This window comes from Pogoniulus pusillus, chromosome 17 (genome assembly GCF_015220805.1).
Source record: "Pogoniulus pusillus isolate bPogPus1 chromosome 17, bPogPus1.pri, whole genome shotgun sequence".
NCBI lineage: Eukaryota > Metazoa > Chordata > Aves > Piciformes > Lybiidae > Pogoniulus > Pogoniulus pusillus.
In genome coordinates, this window is record NC_087280.1 from 2,914,576 (window position 1) to 2,938,662 (window position 24,087).

At 57.0% G+C, this 24,087-nt stretch overlaps 2 protein-coding genes across 2 annotated transcripts in view; one reads left to right on the forward strand and one right to left on the reverse strand.

Moving 5' to 3' along the window:
• Positions 1-2,713: 2,713 nt before the first annotated feature.
• Positions 2,714-22,438, forward strand: LOXL1 (lysyl oxidase like 1). The gene is made up of 7 exons (XM_064157240.1): positions 2,714-3,800; positions 14,768-14,876; positions 16,994-17,131; positions 19,813-19,969; positions 20,066-20,161; positions 20,400-20,515; positions 22,228-22,438. Exons 1-7 carry the CDS (start codon positions 2,729-2,731, stop codon positions 22,232-22,234), a joined length of 1,695 nt encoding a protein of 564 aa, XP_064013310.1. The 5' UTR covers positions 2,714-2,728; the 3' UTR covers positions 22,235-22,438.
• The window catches only part of LOC135182794 (zona pellucida sperm-binding protein 3-like), a 30,751-nt gene continuing 11,156 nt past the window's right edge, over positions 4,493-24,087 (reverse strand). The window contains exon 10 of the mRNA XM_064157242.1: positions 4,493-4,502. The gene's annotated coding sequence lies outside the window, so the exon portion shown is untranslated. The remainder of the gene's footprint in view (positions 4,503-24,087) is intronic.

Consider the following 24,087-nt stretch of genomic DNA (forward strand, 5'->3'; position numbering starts at 1 on the left):
CCTCACAGCCTCAAAAGTCCCTCCCCAGCTTTTTTTGAGCCCCCTTCAGACCCTGCAAGGCCACCAGAAGGATGAGCTCATCCAGCTTCCAGGTTGATTTTCTTCCCTGGAGGTCTCACCTGTTTCACATCTCATTTTTCAAGGTGTGCTTCATGCCAGGGCTTTAGAGAAGGATAAACTTCCCCTCCCCCCCCCCCCCCCCCCCAAAAAAAAAAATCAGGTTTGGGGTCATTTTAACCCAAATTGGGTGCATTTTGTCTGTGCAATCAGCACCCTGAAGGGCTTGCTCCTAGCTCCTGGAGGGGCAGGATCCATCCCAGCTGTGATTCCCCCCCCCCCCCCCCCCTCCCTAAAATAAACCCTGCAGGGTTGCCTCAAACCCTCTCAGGTGAGGAACATTTGCAGAGCTTTAAAGAGGTCTAAACCCCCTCCCAAACCCTTCCCCCTTCCAAAAGCTCAGGGTTTCATTCCAAGTGGCTGCATCTTAGGCTCAAGCTAAACCCTTTTTGCATCCTTCTTCCTCCCCATCCTGGAGGGCAGGATCTGTGCCAAAATTGGGGGGGGGGGGGGGGGGTGTGTCCTAAAAACCCAAACCCAGTTGATTTTGCCCCAAATTTGGGACGTGGGAACCATTCCCAAGTTTTAAGCAGTGTTAAACTTCCCCCCCCTCCCAACCCTGGAATTTCTTTGTGAGGTAGCAAAAAGCCCAAGTTGCATTTTGGATTCATTTATGATTTTGGGGGGGTCTTTTCCAACCCCTAACATCCTGTGATCCTCTGACCTGTGATCCTCTGACCTGTGATCCTCTGATCCTGTTCTGTGTACAACCAACCAACCCCCCCCACCCCCTCCCCTCTGCCTTCCAGAGGTGGATCCTAGAACCAACCCCCAAATTTTGGAGGTGTGAATCATTCCAGGCCTTAACAAAACAAAAAGTGTAACCCCCACCCCCCAGATTTAAGGAGCAAAGGTGGAGGTGGGGAGAGTGAGGCTGGAGGGGAGGAGGAAGTTGTTGAGCAGGAGAGTGGTGAGAGGCTGGAATGGGTTGCCCAGGGAGGGGGTTGAGGCCCCATGGCTGGAGGTGTTTGAGGCCAGGCTGGCTGAGGCTGTGGTCAGGCTGCTCTAGGGTAGGGTGCCCCAGGGTTGGAACTGGCTGCTCCTTGTGATCCCTTCCAACCCTGCCTGATTCTATGGTTTGACCCTGAGTGGATGCATCTTGTGCACTGCCAGCCCCCTGCAGCTCTTCCTCTATCTCAGAGAGGGCAGAATCATAGAATCATAGACTCAAGCAGGTTGGAAGAGAGCTCCAAGCTCAGCCAGCCCAACCTAGCACCCAGCCCTGGCCAGTCATAGACTCAAGCAGGTTGGAAGAGAGCTCCAAGCTCAGCCAGCCCAACCTGGCACCCAGCCCTGGCCAACCAACCAGACCATGGCACTAAGTGCCCCAGCCAGGCTTGGCTGCAACACCTCCAGCCACGGCCACTCCACCACCTCCCTGGGCAGCCCATTCCAGTGCCAATCACTCTCTCTGCCAGCAACTTCCTCCTCACAGCCAGCCCAGACCTGCCCTGCCACAGCTTCAGCCTGGGTCCCCTTCTCCTGCTGCTGGTTGCCTGGCAGCAGAGCCCAACCCCAGCTGGCTACAGCCTCCCTGCAGGCAGCTGCAGGCAGCAATGAGCTCTGCCCTGAGCCTCCTCTGCTGCAGGCTGCACCCCCCCAGCTCCCTCAGCCTCTCCTCACAGGGCTGTGCTCCAGGCCCCTCCCCAGCCTTGCATTGGAATGGGCTGCCCAGGGAGGTGGTGGAGTGGCTGTGGCTGGAGGTGTTGCAGCCAAGCCTGGCTGGGGCACTTAGTGCCATGGTCTGGTTGGTTGAGCAGGGCTGGGTGCTAGGTTGGGCTGGCTGAGCTTGGAGCTCTCTCCCAACCTGCTTGGTTCTAGGATTCACATCCAGCCCCTCTCAGCTCTTCCTCCTTCCCTGCCTCACAGAGGGCATTACCTGTGCCAGGGATAATTTCAAGGCCCAAATCCCCACAGAATTCCCCCCCCCCAAATGTGGAAGGTGAAAACAAACCCAGGCCTTAGAAGCAGTTTAAAATCCAGGAATTCCCTTTTTACTCCTAATCCAGCAGGGATGCAGTTTGTGTGCCACTACCCACCCCCACCCCCCTCGCCCTCCCTCCCAGCTCCCGGAGGGCAGGATCCCTGCCAGAGGTGGAATTCACCCCACATTTTTGACCGTCTGAATCACTCCAGGGTTTGAAATGCCTGCAAACACCACCCCCCACCCCCCCTGGGGTTTATCCCGAGTGGACACATCCAGCGCCCCCCCCCCCCCTCCCCTCCACCCCTCGCCCCGCAGCCCTCCCTCCCAGCTGCCGGCAAGCAGGATGGGTGGCGAGGGCGGTCTTTAGGACCCGGTGGTTTTGCTCCCCACCTCGCCCCCTTCCCCTCCCTCTCTCCCTTCTTCCCTCCCTTCTTCCTTCCCTCCTTCCTTCCTTCCCTCCATCCCTCCCTCCCTCCCTCCCTCCCGCCACCGCCGCCGCCGCCGCCGCCGGGGGAGCGCGGCCGCTGCTCCCGCCCCGGGAGCCGCTGCGCCGGGGCTGGAGGGAGGGAGAAGGAAGCGGCGGTGAACGGGATGGCGAAACGGGGAGCCTGGGGGCTGCGGGGAGCCCGGGGGCTGCGGGGAGCCCGGGGGTTGTGGGCAGCGCTGGCTTGGTGCGGGTTGTGGATGCTGGCCGGCGGGCAGGAGCAGGCGGGCGGCGGCGGCGGCGGCGGTGGCGGTGGCGGTGGCGGCGGAGGGCAGCCGTGGAGGCAGCTGATCCGGTGGGAGAACAACGGTCGCGTTTACAGCTTGCTCAACACCGGCGCCGAATACGTCCCGGCAGGGCAAGAGAGACCCGGAGGCAGTCGGTTGTTGTTGGCGGGAGCGATGAGCGGAGGAACGGGCAGCGTCCGGCGGCAGGCTCCGGGGCTACCGCTCCGACCGGGCTCCGAGACGGTGCGGGGGCAAACGCGACATCCTTTCGGGTTCGGGCAGGTGCCCGAAAACTGGCGGGAGGGACCGGTGGGAGACAGCAGCGCTTTGCAAAGGATCCGGCCCGCCAGCCGTTCCCGCCAGCCTTCCTCCTCCTCCTCCTCATCCTCAGCCTCCTCCGCCTCATCCTTCGCCTACGCTTCCGTCGGGCAGCCTCCGTACCCCCAATACCCTTTCGCCCCCCAATACGAGCCTTACGAGGCACCCCGGGCTTACGACGAGACCTACACCTATTACCGTAGCACCGGCCCCGGTGGGGCTGCCGTGGCGGCGGCGGCGGCGGCGGCGGGGGCCAGCGTGGTGTACCCCTTCCAACCCCGGGCACGCTTCGAGGACTACGGGGAGGAGCAGAGCCCTTACAGAGCCCAGGCTTACTACCCACCTCCCGAGCGCCCTTACGTCCCCGCCGCTGCTGCTGCTCCGCAGCCGGTTGATGGCTTGGACCGTCGGTACTCCCATAGCTTGTATCACGATACCGGCGGCTCGCTGGAACAGGGCAGCCCGGATTCGTATGGCAACCAACAACCCCCTGCCGGTCACGGCGTGGCATCCACGGATAACCTCCAAGCTCCTACCGGGACGGGTTACGGGGTTCAGTATCCACCCTACGAGCCGCAACCGCCGTTCCGGGCGTTGGAGCCTTACGGGCTTCCTCGCCCCGAGCCTTACTTGCCAGCCAGGAGCCCTGAAATGCCGCAGGTTGTCCCCGATAGCCAAGCCCGACTCAGCGTGGGCAGCGTCTACCGGCCCAGCCACGGAGGAAGGGGTGAGTCTGGGCAGGGGGACGCAGGGGGTGAGGTGTGATGGTGCCCCGGGGGCTTCCTCATCCTCTGCCACCCGTGGTTGCTCCTCAGAGATGCTGCCCGGGTGATACGGGGATGGATGTGGCTGAGGAGATACCCGAGGGGATGTTGGAGACCCTACGTAGCTTGGGAAGGATGTTTGGGGGGGTGAGAAACAAGGAGGAAAGGGGAAGAGTAAGTCTCAGTGGTCCCAGACCATGCCCTGCTTGTGGGGTGGGTCTGTGCCGTGTCCCAGACCATCCCCTGCCTGTGGGGTGGGTCTGTGCCATGTTCCATACCATCCTCTGCCTGTGGGGTGGGTCTGTGCCATGTCCCAGACCATGCCCTGCCTGTGGGGTGGGTCTGTGCCATGTTCCAGACCATCCTCTGCCTGTGGGGTGGGTCTGTGCCATGTCCCAGACCATGCCCTGCCTGTGGGGTGGGTCTGTGCCATGTCCCAGACCATCCTCTGCCTGTGGGGTGGGTCTGTGCCATGTTCTAGACCATCCTCTGCCTGTGGGGTGGGTCTGTGCCATGTCCCAGACCATGCCCTGCTTGTGGGGTGGGTCTGTGCCATGTCCCAGACCATTCCCTGCTTGTGGGGTGGGTCTCTGCCATGTCCCAGACCATCCCCTGCCTGTGGAGAGGGTCTGTGCTGGGTGATGAGTGGGCACTGTGCTCCTTAGGTGGGTCTGTGCCATGTCCCAGACCATGCCCTGCCTGTGGGGTGGGTTTGTGCTGGGGGATGAGTGGGCACTGCACTCCTTAGGTGGGTCTGTGCCATGTCCCAGACCATGCCCTGCCTGTGGGGTGGGTCTATGCTGGGGGATGAGTGGGCACTGCACTCCTTAGGTGGGTGTGTGCCACGTCCCAGACCATCCCCTGCCTGTGGGGTGGGTTTGTACTGGGGGATGAGTGGGCACTGCACTCCTTAGGTGGGTGTGTGCCATGTCCCAGGTCATTCCAGCTTCATGGGGTAGGTTGGTGCTGTGTGATGTGGGCACGCTTAGCTTGTGGGGAGGGTCTGTGCCATGTCTGAGGTCACTGGGGTGGGTCTGTGCTGTGGTGCCCTGCTTGTGGAGTGGTTCCATGCCCTGTGCCTGGTCATGCCACGTTTGTGGAGTGCCTTTGTGCCACATCCAAGGTGATGCTGCTAGCTCGGGGTGGCTGTGGGCTACGGCCTGGGGACATCGGGTAGGACATTGGGGCAGGGCAGTGCCGTGTCCCAGCTCACCCTGGCTGTGCTCTGCTGTGCTGGGACACTCCTGGCTCACAAATGCTTCTGTGGTGCTGCCTCACTCGAAGCCTGTCGCTCCCTTTGCTCCCGGGGCTTGGCCACAGCAGGGGAGCAGGGTCACAGCAGGGCCACTGTCATTCCGTGTCCTACTGACTGTGATGATGATGAAATCCTGTGGCTTTTGGCCCGAGCCTTGCTGAGAGTGTTTTTGCTCCCTGGTGCAACTTGGAAGCCAGTCAGGAGAGCGTGAGGAGCAGCATCCTGGGGGATCTGATCCTTGCCTGGTCCCTTGGGAAATGCAGCTCAGCTGGAGTCTCTGCCCTGTCTGACTCCATAACCCACCCAGCCCCAACCCTGCTTTCGGAGGAAAACCCATCCCAGAGGAATTTCTACTGGGGGAGGGGGGGAAGTGTTCATCCAGCCCTGCCCCGTTGCGTGTGAGTGAGTAAACACCGTGGGAGCCGCCAGGCTGGGTCAGCCCCAGGTCCAGCCAGCCCTGCCAAGCATGTGTGGGAGAGAGCCTGGGGACAGGGTCTGTGTGCAGAGCATCTTCCTTCTAGGCTTGGGAGCTTGGGGACAGGGTCTGTGTGCAGAGCATCTTCCTTCTAGGCTTGGGAGCTTGGGGACAGGGTCTGTGAGCAGAGCATCTTCCCCCTAGGCTGGAGAGCTTGGGGACAGGGTCTGTGTGCAGAGCATCTTCCTCCTAGAGAGCTTGGGGACAGGGTCTGTGTGCAGAGCATCTTCCTTCTAGGCTAGAGAGGTTGAGGACAGGGTTTGAGTGGAGAGTATCTTCCTCCTAGAGAGCTTGGGGACAGGGTTAGTGTGGAGGGGATCTTCCTTCAGGTCTCTGCCCACCTCACCAGGAGCAGCTGCTTCTGCTGGCTGAGGGATGGAGGGATGAGGGAATGAGGAGTGAGGGGCTAAGTGTTGGAGGGAGCAAGGAATAGAGGGGCAAAGAATGGAGAGCACAGGGAATGGAGCAGAGGAGGGATGGAGGGGAGGAGGGATGGGAGGGATGAGGTATGGAGGAACAAGGAAAGAAGGATAGAAGGAGTGGAGCAGAAGAGGAATGGAGCAGGTAAGAGAGGGGATGTGAGATGGAAGGGATGGAGGGGCAAGGAATGGAGCAGCTGAGGAATGAAGGTGTGGGATGAAGGAGGTGAGGGATGGAATATGGAAGGGATGAAGGAGATGAGGGATGGAGGGGACGAGGGATGGAAGGGATGAGGCAGGAGGGGCAAGGAATGGGGTAGATGAGGAATGAAGGAGGTGAGATATGGAGGGGATGAGGAATGGAGGGGCAAGGAATGGAGCAGGTGAAGAGTGAAGGAGGTGAGGGCTGGAGGGGATGAGGGCTGGAGGGGCAAGGAATGGAGTAGATGAGGAATGAAGGAGGGGAGGAATAGAGGGGATGAAGGATGGAGGGGATGAGGAACGGGGGACACAAGAAGTGGAGTGGAAGAGGAATAGAGGAGCCAAGGGATGGAGGGGCTGAGGGATGGAGGGGCTGAGGGATGGAGGGACTGAGGGATGGAGGCAAAGGTGAGGGTTGCAGGAGCAAGGGATGAAGGGGTGAGGGACACTGCTGGTTCCACGTCTCTGGGAATGGCTGCCCTGCAGCTGAGCCAAGGAGACAGAGGGAAATGGGAAGGTTCCTGCCAAGCTTCTCTTCTCCCTGCTGGCAAAAGCTGTGTGCTTCGAGGATCTCTGAAAGCTAGGCCAGGGAATTAAGGTGCTGTGGCTCTCCCAGGGCAATCAGGATGCCCACGAGTGGGTGGACAACCCTCGTTGGTCACCAAAAGGACACTCACCTCTTGGTGCAAGAGCCCTCAGCCTCCTTCTACTCATCCTTCCTTAATGCATCTAAATGAGAGAAGAAAGCATCCAAGCAGGCACTGCCTGCCCTCTCCATCAGGTCTGCTCTCTCCAGCCAGGTTTTGGTTGGGAAAAGTCGTCACTTGCCTAGGTGAGGAGGTCACCAAACCACCCTCCCCCACCCCAAGCCTGTCACCTGCAGGGCCACCCTTCAGGCAGGTTTCTTAATTAGTCAAAACACTTCCTAAAGCCCAATCAGATGTTAATTATGCTCCTAAGCTCTTTGAGAGCCTCCTAATCCCACCAGTCTCCAGCAGGAATGTGCAGCATTCCTGACCCCTCACTGGGGGCACCTGAGGGGTGGGGATGTTAATTAAGCAATTAGATGCCACCAGCTTTGATGAGAGGGTTTAACTGGGGGCTTGTGTGAGCATCTCAGGTCCATCTGCACCCCTCTAGGCAATGGAGAGTTGTTGGAAGTGTTTCCAGCCCTAAAGCTGTACAGGTGGAGAGGTGGGAGAGGAGCAGCTGATGAGAGGGGAGAGGGATAAATGCAGCAGGATCAATGCTTTGGTGAGGAGAAGACACAAAGGTCTTTACGTGTCCTGCTGCCAAGTGCTGCAGGGGGCCTCACCAGGAGCAGCTGCTTCTGCTGGCTGAGGGATGGAGGGGTGAGGAATGAGGAGTGAGGGATGGAGGGGTGAGGGAATGAGGAGTGAGGGATAGAGGGGTGAGAGAATGAGGAGTGAGGGATGGAGGGGCAAAGAATGGAGAGCATAGAGAATGGAGCAGAGGAGGGATGGAGGGGAGGAGGGATGGGAGGGAGGAGGGATGGAGGAACAAGGAATGGAGGATAGAAGGAGTGGGGCAGCAGAGGAATGGAGCAGGCAAGGGATAGAGGGGATGAGGGATGGAGGGGCAAGGAATGGAGCAGCTGAGGAGTGAAGGTGTGGGATGAAGGAGGTGAGGGATAGAGGAGATGGGGGATGGAAGGGATGAGGCAGGAGGGGCAAGGAATGGAGCAGCTGAGGAATGAAGGTGTGGGATGAAGGAGGTGAGGGATAGAGGAGATGGGGGATGGAAGGGATGAGGCAGGAGGGGCAAGGAATGGAGCAGCTGAGGAATGAAGGAGGTGAGAGATGGAGGGGAGGGGGGATGGAAGGGAAGAGACAGGAGGGGCAAGGAATGGATTAGATGAGGAATGAAGGAGGTGAGGGATGGAGGGGAGTGGGGATGGAAGGGAAGAGACAGGAGGGGCAAGGAATAGATTAGATGAGGAATGAAGGAGGTGGAAGGGATGGAAGAGGTGAGGGACGAAGAAGGGGAGGGATGGAGGGGAAGAGAGATGGAAGGGATGAGGCAGGAGGGGCAAGAAATGGATGAGGAATGAAGGAGGTGAGGGATGGAGGGGAAGAGGGATGGAAGGGATGAGGCAGGAGGGGCAAGAAATGGATGAGGAATGAAGGAGGTGAGGGATGGAGGGGAAGAGGGATGGAAGGGATGAGGCAGGAGGGGCAAGCAATGGATGAGGAATGAAGGAGGTGAGGGATGGAAGAGGTGAGAGATGAAGGAGGTGAGGGCACAGGAGGTCTTGGCTACTGAAAGGCAAGGGCAAGGGGGCAGGGAGCCCACCTTGAGGTTCAACCAAGGTGCTCCCCACTCTTGAGTGACCCCCCAGGGGCTTCCTCACCCTGACCCTTAGCTGGACCCCCCCTCCCCTCTGGTTTCCTTTGTCTCCAGAGGGGTTGCTTTTCACCTTGCCCTCATGCAAACAGCTCTCCTGGAGTTGGCTTTCCAATGGGAGTGTGGGATGGAAATCTCATGAGGTGAGGAGGACTTTGGTACCCACTGAGCTTGAGTCATGGTGGCCATGGTGACACCTGAGGATGCCATCCTGCAAGGGTGGGGCACCTGGGCTAGGAGATGACAACTTGGTTGGGAGAGCCTCTCTTTTTGTGGGCTTGGGGATGAGTTTGGGTTCATTTTGCTGCTAACAACCAGCCAAGGATCCCAAGAGAAGTGGATGGGATGGGATGGGATGAAGAGGTACTGGAGGGGTGATGGTGCAGGGATGGGATGGGATGAAGGGGTACTGGAGGGGTGATGGTGCAGGGATGGGATGGGATGAAGGGGTACTGGAGGAGTGATGGTGCAGGGATGGAGTGGGATGGGATGAAGGGGTACTGGAGGGGTGATGGTGCAGGGATGGAGTGGGATGGGAAGGGATGGGGTGGAGTGGGATGGGATGAAGGGGTACTGGAAGAGTGATGCTGCAGGGATGGGATGGGAAGGGATGAAGGGCTACTGGAGAAGGAGTGATGCTGCAGGGATGGGGTGGAGTGGGATGGGATGAAGGGGTACTGGAGGAGTGATGGTGCAAGGATGGGATGGGATGGGATGGGATGGGATGGGATGGGATGGGATGGGATGAAGGGGTACTGGAGGAGTGATGCTGCAGGGATGGGATGGGATGGGATGAAGGGGTTCAGAGCTACTAGAAGAGTGATGCTGCAGGGATGGGATGGAGTGGGATGGGATGAAGGGGTACTGGAGGATTGATGGTGCAAGGATGGGATGGGATGGGATGAAGGGGTACTGGAGGAGTGATGCTGCAGGGATAGGATGGGATAAAGGGGTGGAATTCAGAGGTATTGGAAGAGTGATGCTGCAGGGATGGAGTGGAATGGGGTGAAGGGGTACTGGAGGAGGAGTGATGGGGCAGGAATGGGATGGGGTAAGATGGAATAGGATGGAATGTGGCAGAGTGTGATGGAGGAGTGCTGGAGGAGGGATGGTGCAAGAATGGGATGAGATGGGATGAAGGAGTGCACCAAGAGGTGCTGGAGGAGGGATGCTGGGAGGATGGAAGAGAAGGGGATGGGATAAGATAGGGTGATAAAATGGAATGGGACAAGATGAGGTAGGATGGGATAGAATGGGATGAAGGAAGGCACCAGGAGGTGCTAGAGAGGGAATGAGATGGGATGTGTTGGATGGGGATGAAGTGGTGCAGCAGTAGGGGCTAGAGGAGGGGTGCTGGGAGAATGGAAGAGGATGGGATAAAATGGGATGAAGGACTGCACCAAGAAGTGCTAGAGGAGGGATTCTGGGTGGGAATGGAAGGGGATGGGTTTGGGATATGGTGGATTGGGATGAAGGGGTTCACCAGGAGGTGCTAGAGGGGACATGGTGAAAGAATGGGATGTGCTGGATGGGGGTGAAAGGGTGCATCAGTAGGTGCTAGAGGGGAGATGCTGGGGGAGTGGAAGGGATGGGATGGGATGGGATGGGTTGGGATGTGCTGGGTGCATCAGTAGGTGCTAGAGGGGAGATGCTTGGGGAGTGGATGGGATGGGATGGGATGGGATGGGATGTGCTGGGTGGGGATGAAAGGGTGCATCAGTAGGTGCTAAATGAGAGATGCTGGGGGAGTGGAAGGGGTGGGATGGGATGGGATGGGATGGGATGTGCTGGGTGGGGATGCAAGGGTGCCTCAGTAGGTGCTAGAAGAGAGATGTTGTGAGAGTGGAATGGATTGGGATAGGATGGATGGGGATGAAAGGGTGCATCAGTAGGTGCTAGAAGAGAGATGTTGTGAGAGTGGAATGGAATGGGATAGGATGGATGGGAATGAAAGGGTGCCTCAGTAGGTGGTAGAAGAGAGATGTTGTGAGAGTGGAGTGGATTGGGATAGGATGGATGGGGATGAAAGGGTGCATCAGTAGGTGCTAGAAGAGAGATGTTGTGAGAGTGGAATGGATTGGGATAGGATGGATGGGGATGAAAGGGTGCATCAGTAGGTGCTAGAAGAGAGATGTTGTGAGAGTGGAATGGAATGGGATAGGATGGATGGGAATGAAAGGGTGCCTCAGTAGGTGGTAGAAGAGAGATGTTGTGAGAGTGGAGTGGAATGGGATAGGATGGATGGGAATGAAAGAGTGCCTCAGTAGCTGCTAGAAGAGAGATGCTGTGAGAGTGGAGTGGAATGGGATAGGATGGATGGGAATGAAAGGGTGCCTCAGTAGGTGCCAGAGGAGAGATGCTGGGGGAATGGGCTGATGAAGGAGTGCATCTTGCTGACTGGGTGATATCCTCACATCCCCATCCACCCCCACTGCTCACAACCAGCCCCTTCCACAGTCTCTGCATCTTCAGCCCCGGGTGCCAGCAGCTCTGGGCCGAGGGAGGCACAGCAGCTGCCCTCTTGGAAAAGTGCTTGGAGCTGGGATTTTTGGGCTAAGCCAGGCACACCTGCACAAACAGCTCAGCAGGGAGCCAGCCTGCCTCTTTTTATTATTCTAATTTTCACGGTGAAGAAGAAGAAAATCTTCTCTGGCAGCTCCCAGGGGCAGGCTAAGGGAGGAGGGAGGAGAAGGAGGGAGGAAAAACAAACATTTTCTTGCTGTGGTTGTCCCTTTTATTTGGGGGGGGAGGTAACAGCAAGGAGGGGGAGCTGCCAGCACACACACACACACACTCTCCCCACCCCCTACTTGCAGGAGGTAGGGAAAAATGCTGGCTCAGCAAAGGAAAAAAAAATGAAAGCAGGATGCAGGATTTGGCCAGTTTGGGATTGGGGACAGCTGAGTGGCTAAAGAGGGTGGTGTTGAGGTGGAGGTCTTGCCATCCTGTTAGCCTCAGCCATGTGGTTTGACCCTTTGCAGCCTGGCTGGGTGCTGGGAGCAGGAGACCCTCCAAGAACAACGAGGCCAAGCCAGGGCAAGCTCCATAGTAGGGGAAGGTGGAAGGAGGAGGGAAGGGGGTGGGGGGGGAGGAAAGAGAGAGAGAGGGAGGAAAATCCAAGTCCCCTTTGGTAAAGGAGTCAAGTTTCTGTCTGGAACGTCCAAGGGTTTCTTATAAACAACAGCAGGGAGGAGAAGCTGCTTTAGAAACGATGACAAATGTTCCTCTGGCTAACAGGATGGGGCCCAGGGGGGGTCTTTCTCCAGCTTTTGTGTAGTCCTGGTTTTTAAGAGGGGTGAGGAGGAGGAGGAGGGAGAAAAAAAAGCCCTAAGCAAAACCTTTCCAAGCTGTCCTGATTTCCCCCCTCCTTCCCTTCCACCCCCCAAGCTTGGCTTGTGTGGCCCCCTTGGGTATTACATCAGCAGCGATGACCAAGCAAGCAGGGCAGGAAACGAGGTCCAAAGGAGTGACGTGATGCCTCCAGGGAGGGCAGGACAGAAACAAGAAGGCATTGTTCTTTTTGCCCAGGGAACGGCAGGAAAAGAGAGGGAGAGGGGAAATGGGGATAAACATGTAGAGGAGAGGGCAGGGAGGAAAGGGGAAGGGAAGGGAAGGGAAGGGAAGAGAAGAGAAGGGAAGAGAAGAGAAGAGAAGAGAAGAGAAGAGAAGAGAAGAGAAGAGAAGAGAAGAGAAGAGAAGAGAAGAGAAGAGAAGAGAAGAGAAGAGAAGAGAAGAGAAGAGAAGAGAAGAGAAGAGAAGAGAAGAGAAGAGAAGAGAAGAGAAGAGAAGAGAAGGAAATAAAAGGAAGGGAAAGGAGAGGAGAGGAAATAGAAGAGAAGGAAATAAAAGGAAGGGAAAGGAGAGGAGAGGAGAGGAGAGGAGAGGAGAGGAGAGAAGAGAAGAGAAGAGAAGAGAAGAGAAGAGAAGAGAAGAGAAGAGAAGAGAAGAGAAGAGAAGAGAAGAGAAGAGAAGAGAAGAGAAGAGAAGAGAAGGAAATAAAAGGAAGGGAGAGGAGAGGAGAGGAGAGGAGAGGAGAGGAGAGGAGAGGAGAGGAGAGGAGAGGAGAGGAGAGGAGAGGAGAGGAGAGGAGAGGAGAGGAGAGGAGAGGAGAGGAGAGGAGAGGAGAGGAGAGGAGAGGAGAGGAGAGGAGAGGAGAGGAGAGGAGAGGAGAGGAGAGGAGAGGAGAGGAGAGGAGAGGAGAGGAAAGGAAAGGAAAGGAAAGGAAAGGAAAGGAAAGGAAAGGAAAGGAAAGGAAAGGAAAGGAAAGGAAAGGAAAGGAAAGGAAAGGAAAGGAAAGGAAAGGAAAGGAAAGGAAAGGAAAGGAAAGGAAAGGAAAGGAAAGGGAGGATGAGCATAAGGATAGAAGAGGATGAGAAGGATGGGGATGAGGATGAAGATGGAGACAAGGGAGGGGGGAGAGGGCAAGGATGAGTATAAGGATAAAAAAGGATGAAGATGGGGATGGGGCTGAGGATGAAGATAGAGATGATAGAGGGCAATGGCATGAGGATGAGCATGAAGGTGAGGATGAGTATGGAGATGAGGGTGAAGATGGAGATGATGGGGAGGGGGGAAGGGGGTGGGGGTGAGGATAAGAATAAGGAGAGAGAAGAAAATGAAAATGAGGGTGGGGGTAAGGATGAAGATAATGGCATGAGGGTGAGGATGAGGATGGAGATGGGGATGGGAATGAGAAGGGGGATGAGGATAGGGATAGAGATTGGGATGAGGATGAGGTTGGAGATGGGGATGGGAATGAGAAGGGGAATGAGGATAGGGATAGAAATTGAGATGAAGATGAGGGTGAGGAAGAGGATGGAGATGGGGATGGGAATGAGAAGGGTTAAGAGGATGGGGATAGAGATTGGGGTGAAGATGAGGGTGAGGAGGAGGATGGAGATGGGGATGGGATTGAGAAGGGTTATGAGGATGGGAATAGAGATTGGGATGAGGATGAGGATGGAGATGGGGATGGGAATGAGAAGGGTTATGAGGATGGGAATAGAGATTGGGATGAGGATGAGGATGAGGATGGAGATGGGGATGGGAATGAGAAGCGGGATGAGGATAGGGACAGAGACTGGGATGAGGATGAGGATGGAGATGGGGATGAGAATGAGAAGGGGGATGAGGATAGGGATAGAGATTGGGATGAGGATGAAGCCAGGCTCACAGGAAGGAGAGATGCTAAGCAGAGGCTGTTGTGGAGCAGGGCTTGGCTTTGCAGAGGGCAGATAGAAGGGAAACTGAGGCAGGCAGCACTCGAGGAGCATCCCAGGACCCATCCTGCTCCTTTTTGAAGGGGCAGAGCTAAAGATGCTTTCCAGATCAGTGGTCCCAGAAGAACCTCTAGGAAGGGGAGGTGTGAAAGGGCGTTGCTGGGGCTGGGGGTGTCAGCAAGTCAGCTCCAGCTGGGCTCTGGAATGCTTTGGGAAAGCCAGGCAGCCCCCACCCATCCCTCCAGCTGGCTGTCCATCTGTCTGTCCATCCACAGCTCACTTCAGCTTGGCCTCAAGCACAAGGGCAACTTGGGGAGTTAAAGGGAAGGTGAGATAATGGCTGAGGGGGGGGGGGGGGGGGGGGGGCTGGGGCTAAGCAGAGCCCTCAGTTTCACTCCTGTTTTGGGGTTAAAACCAGGACAGGAGCCAGGAAGCCTCCTTTTTAAAGGGGGTTGTGTCACTACCCCACACCACAGAGGTGGCAGCTGAGGGGGGGGGTGGGAAAGGGGGGGAGAGGGCTCAAGGGGACCCCAGGCAGGGGCAGGGCTGGGTGTAATCACTTCCAGGAGGTGGAGCTGAGCAACCCTGCTGTAGGAAAATGGAGAGGATTGGGATTTGCTAAGGGGAGCTGGGATGGGGTGGAAGGGGGAGGGAAGGGAGGAGGATTTTCTGTCTGCAGCTTCAAATTGAAACAACCTGGAGGTGACCAAGCAAAGGCTGGGGCTTGGCTGCTTCAAAGAGGGGACTGCTGTGTCCCCAAGGCTTGTCCCCACATGCCTGGAGGTGTTCAAGGCCAGGGTGGAGGAGACTTGAAACAACCTGGTCTGGTAGAAGGCTTCTCTGCCCATGGCAAAGGGGAGTTTGGACCTGCATGATCTTGAAGGTCCCTTCCAAGCCAACCCATTTGATGATGCTGTAAAGTCTTACCCCCCCCTCCCCCAGGCTTTGTCCCCAAGGCCTGTCCCCATCCTCAGGGCTGTCCTCATCCTCCTGGCAGGTCTCCCTGACTTGGTGCCAGACCCCAACTATGTGCAAGCATCCACCTACGTGCAGCGAGCTCACCTCTACTCGCTGCGCTGCGCCGCGGAGGAGAAGTGCCTGGCCAGGTAGGGGGTGTGGGGACAAAGGGGCAGGGGGACATGGGGGGGGGAGAGAGATGGAGCAAGGGGGAGATGGGGATGTGGGGGAGAGATGGGGGGCACAGGGCAAAGGGGAGATGGGGACATGGGGGAGAGATTGGGGCGCAGGGCAAGGGGGAGATGGGGGCACAGGGCAAAGGGGAGATGGGGACATGGGGGAGAGATGGGGCACAGGGCCAGGGGGAGATAGAACAGAGCAAAGAGGAGATGGGATGTGGGGGAGAGATGGGGGCACAGGGCAAGGGAGAGATGGGGGCAAAGGGGGAGATGGGGATGTGGGGGAGAGATGGGGCACAGGGCAAGGGAGAGATGGGGGCACAGGGGGAGATGGGGATGTGGGGGAGAGATGGGGCACAGGGCAAAGGGGAGATGGGGACATGGGGGAGAGATGGGGGCACAGGGCAAGGGAGAGATGGGGGCACAGGGCAAGGGAGAGATGGGGGCACAGGGCAAGGGAGAGATGGGGGCACAGGGGGAGATGGGGATGTGGGGGAGAGATGGGGCACAGGGCAAAGGGGAGATGGGGACATGGGGGAGAGATGGGGCACAGGGCCAGGGGGAGATAGAACAGAGCAAAGAGGAGATGGGATGTGGGGGAGAGATGGGGGCACAGGGCAAGGGAGAGATGGGGGCAAAGGGGGAGATGGGGATGTGGGGGAGAGATGGGGGCACAGGGGGAGATGGGGATGTGGGGGAGAGATGGGGCACAGGGCAAAGGGGAGATGGGGACATGGGGGAGAGATGGGGCACAGGGCCAGGGGGAGATAGAACAGAGCAAAGAGGAGATGGGATGTGGGGGAGAGATGGGGGCACAGGGCAAGGGGGTGATGGGGGCACAGGGCAAGGGAGAGATGGGGGCACAGGGCAAGGGAGAGATGGGGGCACAGGGCAAGGGAGAGATGGGGGCACAGGGCAAGGGAGAGATGGGGCACAGAGCAAGGGAGAGATGGGGGCACAGGGCAAGGGAGAGATGGGGGCACAGGGCAAGGGAGAGATGGGGCACAGAGCAAGGGAGAGCTGGGGGCACAGGACAAAGGGGAGATGGAGACATGGGGGAGAGATGGGGGCACACGGCAAGGGGGAGATGGGGACATGGGGGAGAGATGGGGCACAGGGCAAGGGGGTGATGGGGACATGGGGGAGAGATGGGGCACAGGGCAAGGGGGTGATGGGGACATGGGGGAGAGATGGGGCACAGGGCAAGGGGGTGATGGGGACATGGGGGAGAGATGGGGCACAGGGCAAGGGGGTGATGGGGACACAGGGCAAGGGAGAGATGGGGGCAGAGGGCAAAGGGGAGATGGAGACATGGGGGAGAGATTGGGGTGCAGGGCAAGGGTAAGGATGGGGATGTGGGGGAGATGGGGGTCACAGGGAGAGGGAAAGATGGGGACATGGAGGGGAAAGATGGGGGTCCTGGGGCAACAGGAGATGTGGGGGTGTGGGAGAGATGGAGAGCTGGCTGGTGGGGGGGGCTTCATGGAAGGAATGGAGGAGGCAGACGAAGGAGAAGGGTGGAGGAAAGGGGAAGGAAAGGGGAAAGGATAGGAAGAAAAGGATCATGGAGGGGAAGGAGGAGGGAAGGGAAGGGAAGGGAAGGGAAGGGAAGGGAAGGGAAGGGACGGGAAGGGCAGGGGAGGGAAGGGAAGGGAAGGGAAGGGAAGGGAAGGGAAGGGAAGGGAAGGGAAGGGAAGGGAAGGGAAGGGAAGGGAAGGGAAGGGAAGGGAAGGGAAGGGAAGGGAAGGGAAGGGAAGGGAAGGGAAGGGAGGGGAAGGGAAGGGTTGAAGCACGGAAGGAAAATGAAGAGGAGCAGTGAAAAGGAGAGGAACGAGAAGAATGGAGGGGAGAAGAAAAGGTTAAAGGGGCAGAGTCAAGGAGAAGAGGAAGGATAAAGGAGATGAGACGGAAAGAGGAATGGAGAGGAAAGCGTCGAGGGGACCAGAAAGGGAAAGAGCAATGATGGAGAGAAGAAGGGAAAAGGATAGAACAAAAGCCAAACTTCAGTCCAGGGGTGGCCAGGTCTGAGTCTCCTCTTAACCCTGGGGCTGAGGCCACTGTCGCTGACCTTCCCCGACGTCCCCCAGCACCGCCTACACCGCCGAAGCCACCGACTACGACGTGCGAGTGCTGCTGCGCTTCCCGCAGCGGGTGAAGAACCAGGGCACGGCTGACTTCTTGCCCAGCCGGCCCCGCCACACCTGGGAGTGGCACAGCTGCCACCAGTGAGTGCCACCACCGGCCCTGCCCCCAGCCCTCCGCGGCTTTATCCAGGCCGTTTCACAGCTGGCTTTGCTTTGAGGTTCTTTGCCGGGGGGGAGGAGGAGGAGGAGGAGGAGGAGGAGGAGGAGGAGGAGGAGGAGGGTGGGTGGCATCTTCAGGTGAGGATCTGTTGGAGAGGGACCAGTGGAGGAGGAGGAGGAGGAGGAGGAGGAGGAGGGTGGGTGGCATCTTCAGGTGAGGATCTGCTGGAGAGGGACCAGTGGAGGAGGAGGAGGAGGAGGAGGAGGAGGAGGAGGGTGGGTGGCATCTTCAGGTGAGGATCTGCTGGAGAGGGACCAGTGGAGGAGGAGGAGGAGGAGGAGGAGGAGGAGGGTGGGTGGCATCTTCAGGTGAGGATCTGTTGGAGAGGGACCAGTGGAGGAGGAGGAGGAGGAGGAGGAGGAGGAGGAGGAGGAGGAGGAGGAGGAGGGTGGGTGGCATCTTCAGGTGAGGATCTGCTGGAGAGGGACCAGTGGAGGAGGAGGAGGAGGAGGAGGAGGAGGAGGAGGAGGAGGAGGAGGAGGAGGAGGAGGAGGAGGAGGGTGGGTGGCATCTTCAGGTGAGGATCTGTTGGAGAGGGAACAGTGGAGGAGGAGGAGGAGGAGGAGGAGGAGGAGGAGGGTGGGTGGCATCTTCAGGTGAGGATCTGCTGGAGAGGGACCAGTGGAGGAGGAGGAGGAGGAGGAGGAGGAGGAGGAGGAGGAGGGTGGGTGGCATCTTCAGGTGAGGATCTGCTGGAGAGGGACCAGTGGAGGAGGAGGAGGAGGAGGAGGAGGAGGAGGAGGAGGAGGAGGAGGAGGAGGAGGGTGGGTGGCATCTTCAGGTGAGGATCTGTTGGAGAGGGACCAGTGGAGGAGGAGGAGGAGGAGGAGGAGGAGGAGGAGGGTGGGTGGCATCTTCAGGTGAGGATCTGCTGGAGAGGGACCAGTGGAGGAGGAGGAGGAGGAGGAGGAGGAGGAGGAGGAGGAGGAGGAGGAGGAGGAGGAGGGTGGGTGGCATCTTCAGGTGAGGATCTGTTGGAGGAGGAACAGTGGAGGAGGAGGAACAGTGGAGGAGGAGGAACAGTGGAGGAGGAGGAACAGTGGAGGAGGAGGAACAGTGGAGGAGGAGGAGGAGGAGGAGGAGGAGGAGGAGGAGGAGGAGGAGGAGGAGGAGGGTGGGTGGCATCTTCAGGTGAGGATCTGCTGGAGAGGGACCAGTGGAGGGTTGGTGATCACCACCTGATGGTGGTGAGCAGTGGTGTCAGGTCCAGCTGGAGAGCTGTAAGCAGTGGGGTCCCTCCCCCCAGGGATCGGTGCTGGGTTTGGTGATGGTCAAACCTCACCAGCAATGCCATTGGGGAGGGCACAGACAGACAGACAGAGTCTGCTCAGCAAGTTTGCTGCTGACACCAAGCTGGGAGGCTTGGCTGAGACAGCTGCAGCCTGTGAGGGCATCCAGAGAGACCTGGGCACAGAGCTGGGCACAGAGGAGCCAAATGAGGTCTAACAAGGACAAGTGCAGAGTCCTGCACCTGGGGAGGGAGAACAAACTGCAGCAGGACAGGCTGGGAGGTGACTGCTGGAGAGCAGCCCCAGGGAGAGGGAGCTGGGAGTGCTGGGGGAGAGCATCCCTGGCACAGCAATGTGCCCTGGGGGCCAAGAGGCCAATGGGGTCCTGGGGGGCACTCAGCAGAGTGTGGCCAGCAGATCAAGGGAGGTTCTCCTGCCCCTCTGCTCTGCCCTGCTGAGACCTCATCTTGAGCACTGCCTTCAGTTTGGGGCTCCCCAGTTGCAGAGGGACAGGAACTGCTGGAGAGGGTCCAGCAGAGGGCTGTGAGGATGATGAGGGGACTGAGCAGTGCCTGGTGAGGAGAGGCTGAAGGCCCTGGGGCTGCTTAGTCTGGAGAAGAGAATACTGAGGGGATTGAATCAATGTCTATAACTATCTGAGGGCTGGGGGTCAGGAGAGGGGGGACAGGCTCTGCTCACTGCTCCCTGGGACAGGACAAGCAGCAATGGGTGTAAGCTGCAGCACAGGAGGCTCCAGCTCAGCACAAGGAGGAACTTCTTGCCTGGAAGGGTCCCAGAGCCCTGGCACAGGCTGCCCAGAGAGGTTGTGGAGTCTCCTTGTGTGGAGCCTTTCCAGGCCTGTCTGGATGTGTTCCTGTGTGCCCTGAGCTGGATTGTGTGGTCCTGCTCTGGCAGAGGGGTTGGACTTGATCTCTTTGGATCCCTTCCAACCCCTAACACACTGTGAGCCTGTGAAAAGAGCCCTGAGCTCATCAAGTCCAACCATCAACCTGACCCCACCCATTTAACCATGGCCTGAAGTGCCAGGCCCACCTCAGGGTGGGGGTTTTTGAGCACCACCAGGGATGGTGACTCCATCACCCTCCCTGAGCAGCTTCTTCCAGTGCTTGATGGCTCTTTCCCAAGCATCAACTGACATCAAGGCAAGAGCAGACAGCACAACCCTGCCTCAGTTTCCCATCCCCCTCATTCCCTGGCACAGCTGCTGGATAGAAGCCTGGCACCTGTCCACTGCCTGGCATCCTGTCAGCTTGTGATCTTGCTTAGCCTTTGCCCCTAAAGCCACCAAGCTCCTGCAATCAGCATCCTCAATCAATGTCACCCTGACTGCTCCCCTTCCCCACCCCCTCCAGGCATTACCACAGCATGGATGAGTTCAGCCACTACGACCTGTTGGATGCCACCACGGGGAAGAAGGTGGCTGAGGGTCACAAGGCCAGCTTCTGCCTGGAGGACACCACCTGTGACTTTGGCAACCTGAAACGTTATGCCTGCACCTCCCACACCCAGGTGCCTTCGGGGGAGGGATGCTGGAAGGGCTTTTTAGGGCTCCAACCACCCCTTTCTTTAGGGGGTCCACCTAAACCCTTTATTTTCTCCTCCTAGGGCTTGAGCCCGGGTTGCTATGACACTTACAATGCTGACATTGACTGCCAGTGGATTGATATCACAGATGTGCAGCCAGGAAACTATGTCTTAAAGGTGACCTGGGTGACTGGGTGGGGAGGGGGGGAGCTCATATTTTTAGAGGCAAGCATCACCACTGGGTCGCTTTGGTACCTGAGTCACTTTGGTACCTTCTCAGCCAGCAGATCAGAACCCCACACCTTTATCAGTGCCATCCTTGCAATGTGGGTTTAGATGCTGCTCTCCCCCCACCCCTTCCTTCCCCTTACTGATTTCTAGGGGTGTTTTTCCTTCCCTTTGACCCCCATTTTAGGTTCAAGTCAACCCCAAATACATCGTCCTGGAGTCAGATTTCACCAACAACGTGGTGAGGTGCAACATCCACTACACCGGACGCTACGTCGCCACCACAAACTGCAAGATCTCCCAGTAAGGAGCTCTCTCTCTGTCCTTCTCTGTCCTTCTCCACCCTTCTTTGTCCTTTTTTATCCTTCTCCATCCTTCTCTGTCCTTTTCCATCCTTCTCTGTCCTTCTCCATCTTTCATTGCCCTTTTTTGTCCTTCTCTGTCCTTTTCCACCTTTCTTTGTCCTTTCTTGTCCTTCTCCATCCTTCTCTGTCCTTTTCCATCCTTCTCTGTCCTTTTCCATCCTTCTCTGTCCTTCTCCATCTTTCATTGCCCTTTTTTGTCCTTCTCTGTCCTTTTCCACCTTTCTTTGTCCTTTCTTGTCCTTCTCCATCCTTCTCTGTCCTTTTCCATCCTTCTCTGTCCTTCTCCACCTTTTTTTGTCCTTTTTATCCTTCTCCATCCTTCTCTGTCCTTTTCCATCCTTCTCTGTCCTTCTCCACCTTTCTTTGTCTTTTTTTGTCCTTCTCCATCCTTCTCTGTCCTTTTCCATCCTTCTCTGTCCTTCTCCATCTTTCTTTGCCCTTTTTTGTCCTTCTCTGTCCTTTTCCATCCTTCTCTGTCCTTCTTCATCCTTCCCCATCCTTCTCTGTCCTTTTCCATCTTTCTCTGTCCTTCTCCATCCTTCCCCATCCTTCTCTGTCCTTCTCCACCTTTCTTTGTCCTTCTTCATCCTTCTCTGTCCTTCTCCATCTTTCTCTGTCCTTCTCCATCCTTCTCTGTTCTTCTTCATCCTTCTCTGTCCTTCTCCACCTTTCTTTGTCCTTCTCTGTCTTTCTCCATCCTTTTCAGTCCTTCTCTGTCCTTTTCCATCTTTCTCTGTCCTTCTCTATCCTTCTCCACCCTTCTCTGTCCCTTTCTGTCTTTCTTTGTCCTTCTTAGTCTTTCTCCATCCTTCTTAGTCCTTCTCCATCCCTCTCTGTCTTTCTCCATCCTTCTCTGTCCTTGTCCACCCTTCTCTGACCTTCTCCACCCTTCTCTGTCCCTTTCTGTCTTTCTTTGCCCTTCTTAGTCTTTCTCCATCCTTCTTAGTCCTTCTCCATCCTTCTCTGTCTTTCTCCATCCTTTTCAGTTCTTCTCTGTCCTTCTCTATCCTTCTCCACCCTTCTCTGTCTTTTTCTGTCTTTCTTTGTCCTTCTTAGTCTTTCTCCATCCTTCTTAGTCCTTCTCCATCTTTCTCCATCCTTTTCAGTCCTTCTCTGTCCTTCTCCACCCTTCTCTGTCCCTTTCTGTCTTTCTTTGTCCTTCTTAGTCTTTCTCCATCCTTCTTAGTCCTTCTCCATCCTTTTCTGTCTTTCTCCATCCTTTTCAGTCCTTCTCTGTCCTTCTCCATCCTTCTCTATCGTTTTCTGTCTTCCTCCATCCTCCTCAGTCCTTCTCTATCCTTTTTTTTTTGGTGCTTCTTTATCCTTCTCTGTCCTTCCTTCAGCCCTCCAAAAAGCCCAGAGCTGGGGAGGGGAGTCAAACCCGAGCAGTTTAGTTCCCCTCTGCCTGCTTTTGATTCGCTTTCTCTGTGTGAACACCCAAAGCAGCTGGATTTGGCCAGCTCTGGAGCTGAGGCTGGTTGGTGTCTTGCTGGGTTTTGGGTTTGGTTTTTTTTTTTTTTTGGACCATATTTCTACCAAATTTCCTTTTTTATTCTGGTGGAGAATGAAGCAGTTACAAAAGAACCACCCCAACACCACCACCATGGCAAGACCATTTCACAGTGCACATTTCTTTGTGTCCTCTTTCAGATCCTGATGGCAGCAGGGCCAGAAGGGAACCTCACCTTGCCCCTCAACCTCTATCCCCCACCTCCACCAAAGTGCCTGAGCTGGCTCCATTCATCCCACTGCAAACCCTGGAGCCCAGCAGCAGCAGCAGCTCCTCCTTCAACACCTTCCACCCCCTCCCAAAAAAAGACACAAACTCATTTCACATGAAAAGGAGGAGAAGCAAGAATGACTCTTTGAAATAGTGGTTTTTATACTTAACTTTTCTTTAACCTTTTGGAGGGGGTGAGGGGGGGGTTGGTTTGTTTGTTTTCCTTCCCCTTCCCTAAAGGAAGGCTGAGTTTTAGCTGGAATAAAAAGCAGGACCCCCCCCCCAAGTGCTGTAGAAATGCTGTAAATCCCATATTAGCAATAGAGCTCTTCAGTCTTTTCACCCCTTTGGGGGGAGGAGGTGGGGGGGGGGGGGGGTAAAGGGGTGGATTTGGAGGTGCTGCCCAGGTAGGGATGCTCTGGTTCCTTTTGGAACCAAAGGTGTTGGGAGTTTTGTCAACCTTAGTGGAGGTTTGCTCCATCTGTTTGGCTTTTCAGATGAAGGAGGTGACTGAAAGACTTGGATTATTATTGTGATGATGGTGATGGTGATGATGATGATGATGATTGTTCATGAGCTTTCAAACCAGAGATCATTAAAACACATTGCTTTGGAGGGTTTGGTGTTTAACTGAGGCCTTGGCTGTCTCCCAGGATGGCCTCAGGTCACAGGTAGGGCTGGGATGAGCTAAAGGAAAGCCTTTGGCTTTGTCACCGTGGCCTCGAATCCTGAATGCTGGGGAGCAAAGGGCACAGCTCCTAGGGGAGGGTGGGAAGGATGTGCTCCCTGAGGCACCCCAAGTGCTACTCACTGCCTGCCCTGCCTCAGAAGGGGGGAGTGGGGTACATGTCACCCTGTCAGTGACATCCTCTGTGCTGTGGGAGCCACAGTCCTGCCATCACCTCCTGGCCTCACCCCAGGTCCTGACAAACTTTGTCCCTTCACTTCTCCCATGACCCTGCCAGCTCCTGCCTCTCTCTGCCAAGCCCTGTACCTCTCTATCAGCTTTTGCCCCCTGCCTCAACTCTTGTGCCCCCTCCTTGTCCTGTCCCCCTCTGCCAGCTCTTTCCCCATGCCTCACAACCCTTGTCCCTTTCCACTTGTCCTGTCCCCCTCTGCCAGCTCCTTCTCCATCCCCCACAACCCTTCTCCCCTTCCACTGGTCCACTGCCCTTCTGCCAACTCCTGTCCCCCTCTGCCAGCTCTTTCCCCATGCCTCACAACCCTTGTCCCTTTCCACTTGTCCTGTCCCCCTCTGCCAGCTCCTTCTCCATCCCCCACAACCCTTCTCCCCTTCCACTGGTCCACTGCCCTTCTGCCAACTCCTGTCCCACTCTGCCAGCTCCTTCCCCATCCCCTACAACCCTTGTCCCCTTCTACTGGTCCAGTCCCCTTCTGCCAACTCCCATCCCCCTCTGCCAGCTCCTTCCCCACCTCCCACAACCCTTGTCCCCTTCTACTGATCCAATTCCCTTCTGCCAACTCCTGTCCCCCTCTGCCAGCTCCTTCCCCATCCCCTACAACCTTTTTCTCCTTCCACTTGTCCTGTCCCCCTCTGCCAGCTCCTGTCCCCCTCTGCCAGCTCCTTCCCCATCCCCCACAACCCCTGTCCCCTTTCACAGGTCCAGTCCCCCTCTGCCAGCTCCTTCCCCGTCCCCCACAACCCCTGTCCCCTTCCACTTGTCCTGTCCCCCTCTGCCAGCTCCTGTCCTCCCCGCCGTCTCCTGACCCCCTCTACCAGATCCTGTCCCACCCAACCCTTGTTCTGTCCCCCCCCGACACCTTCTGCT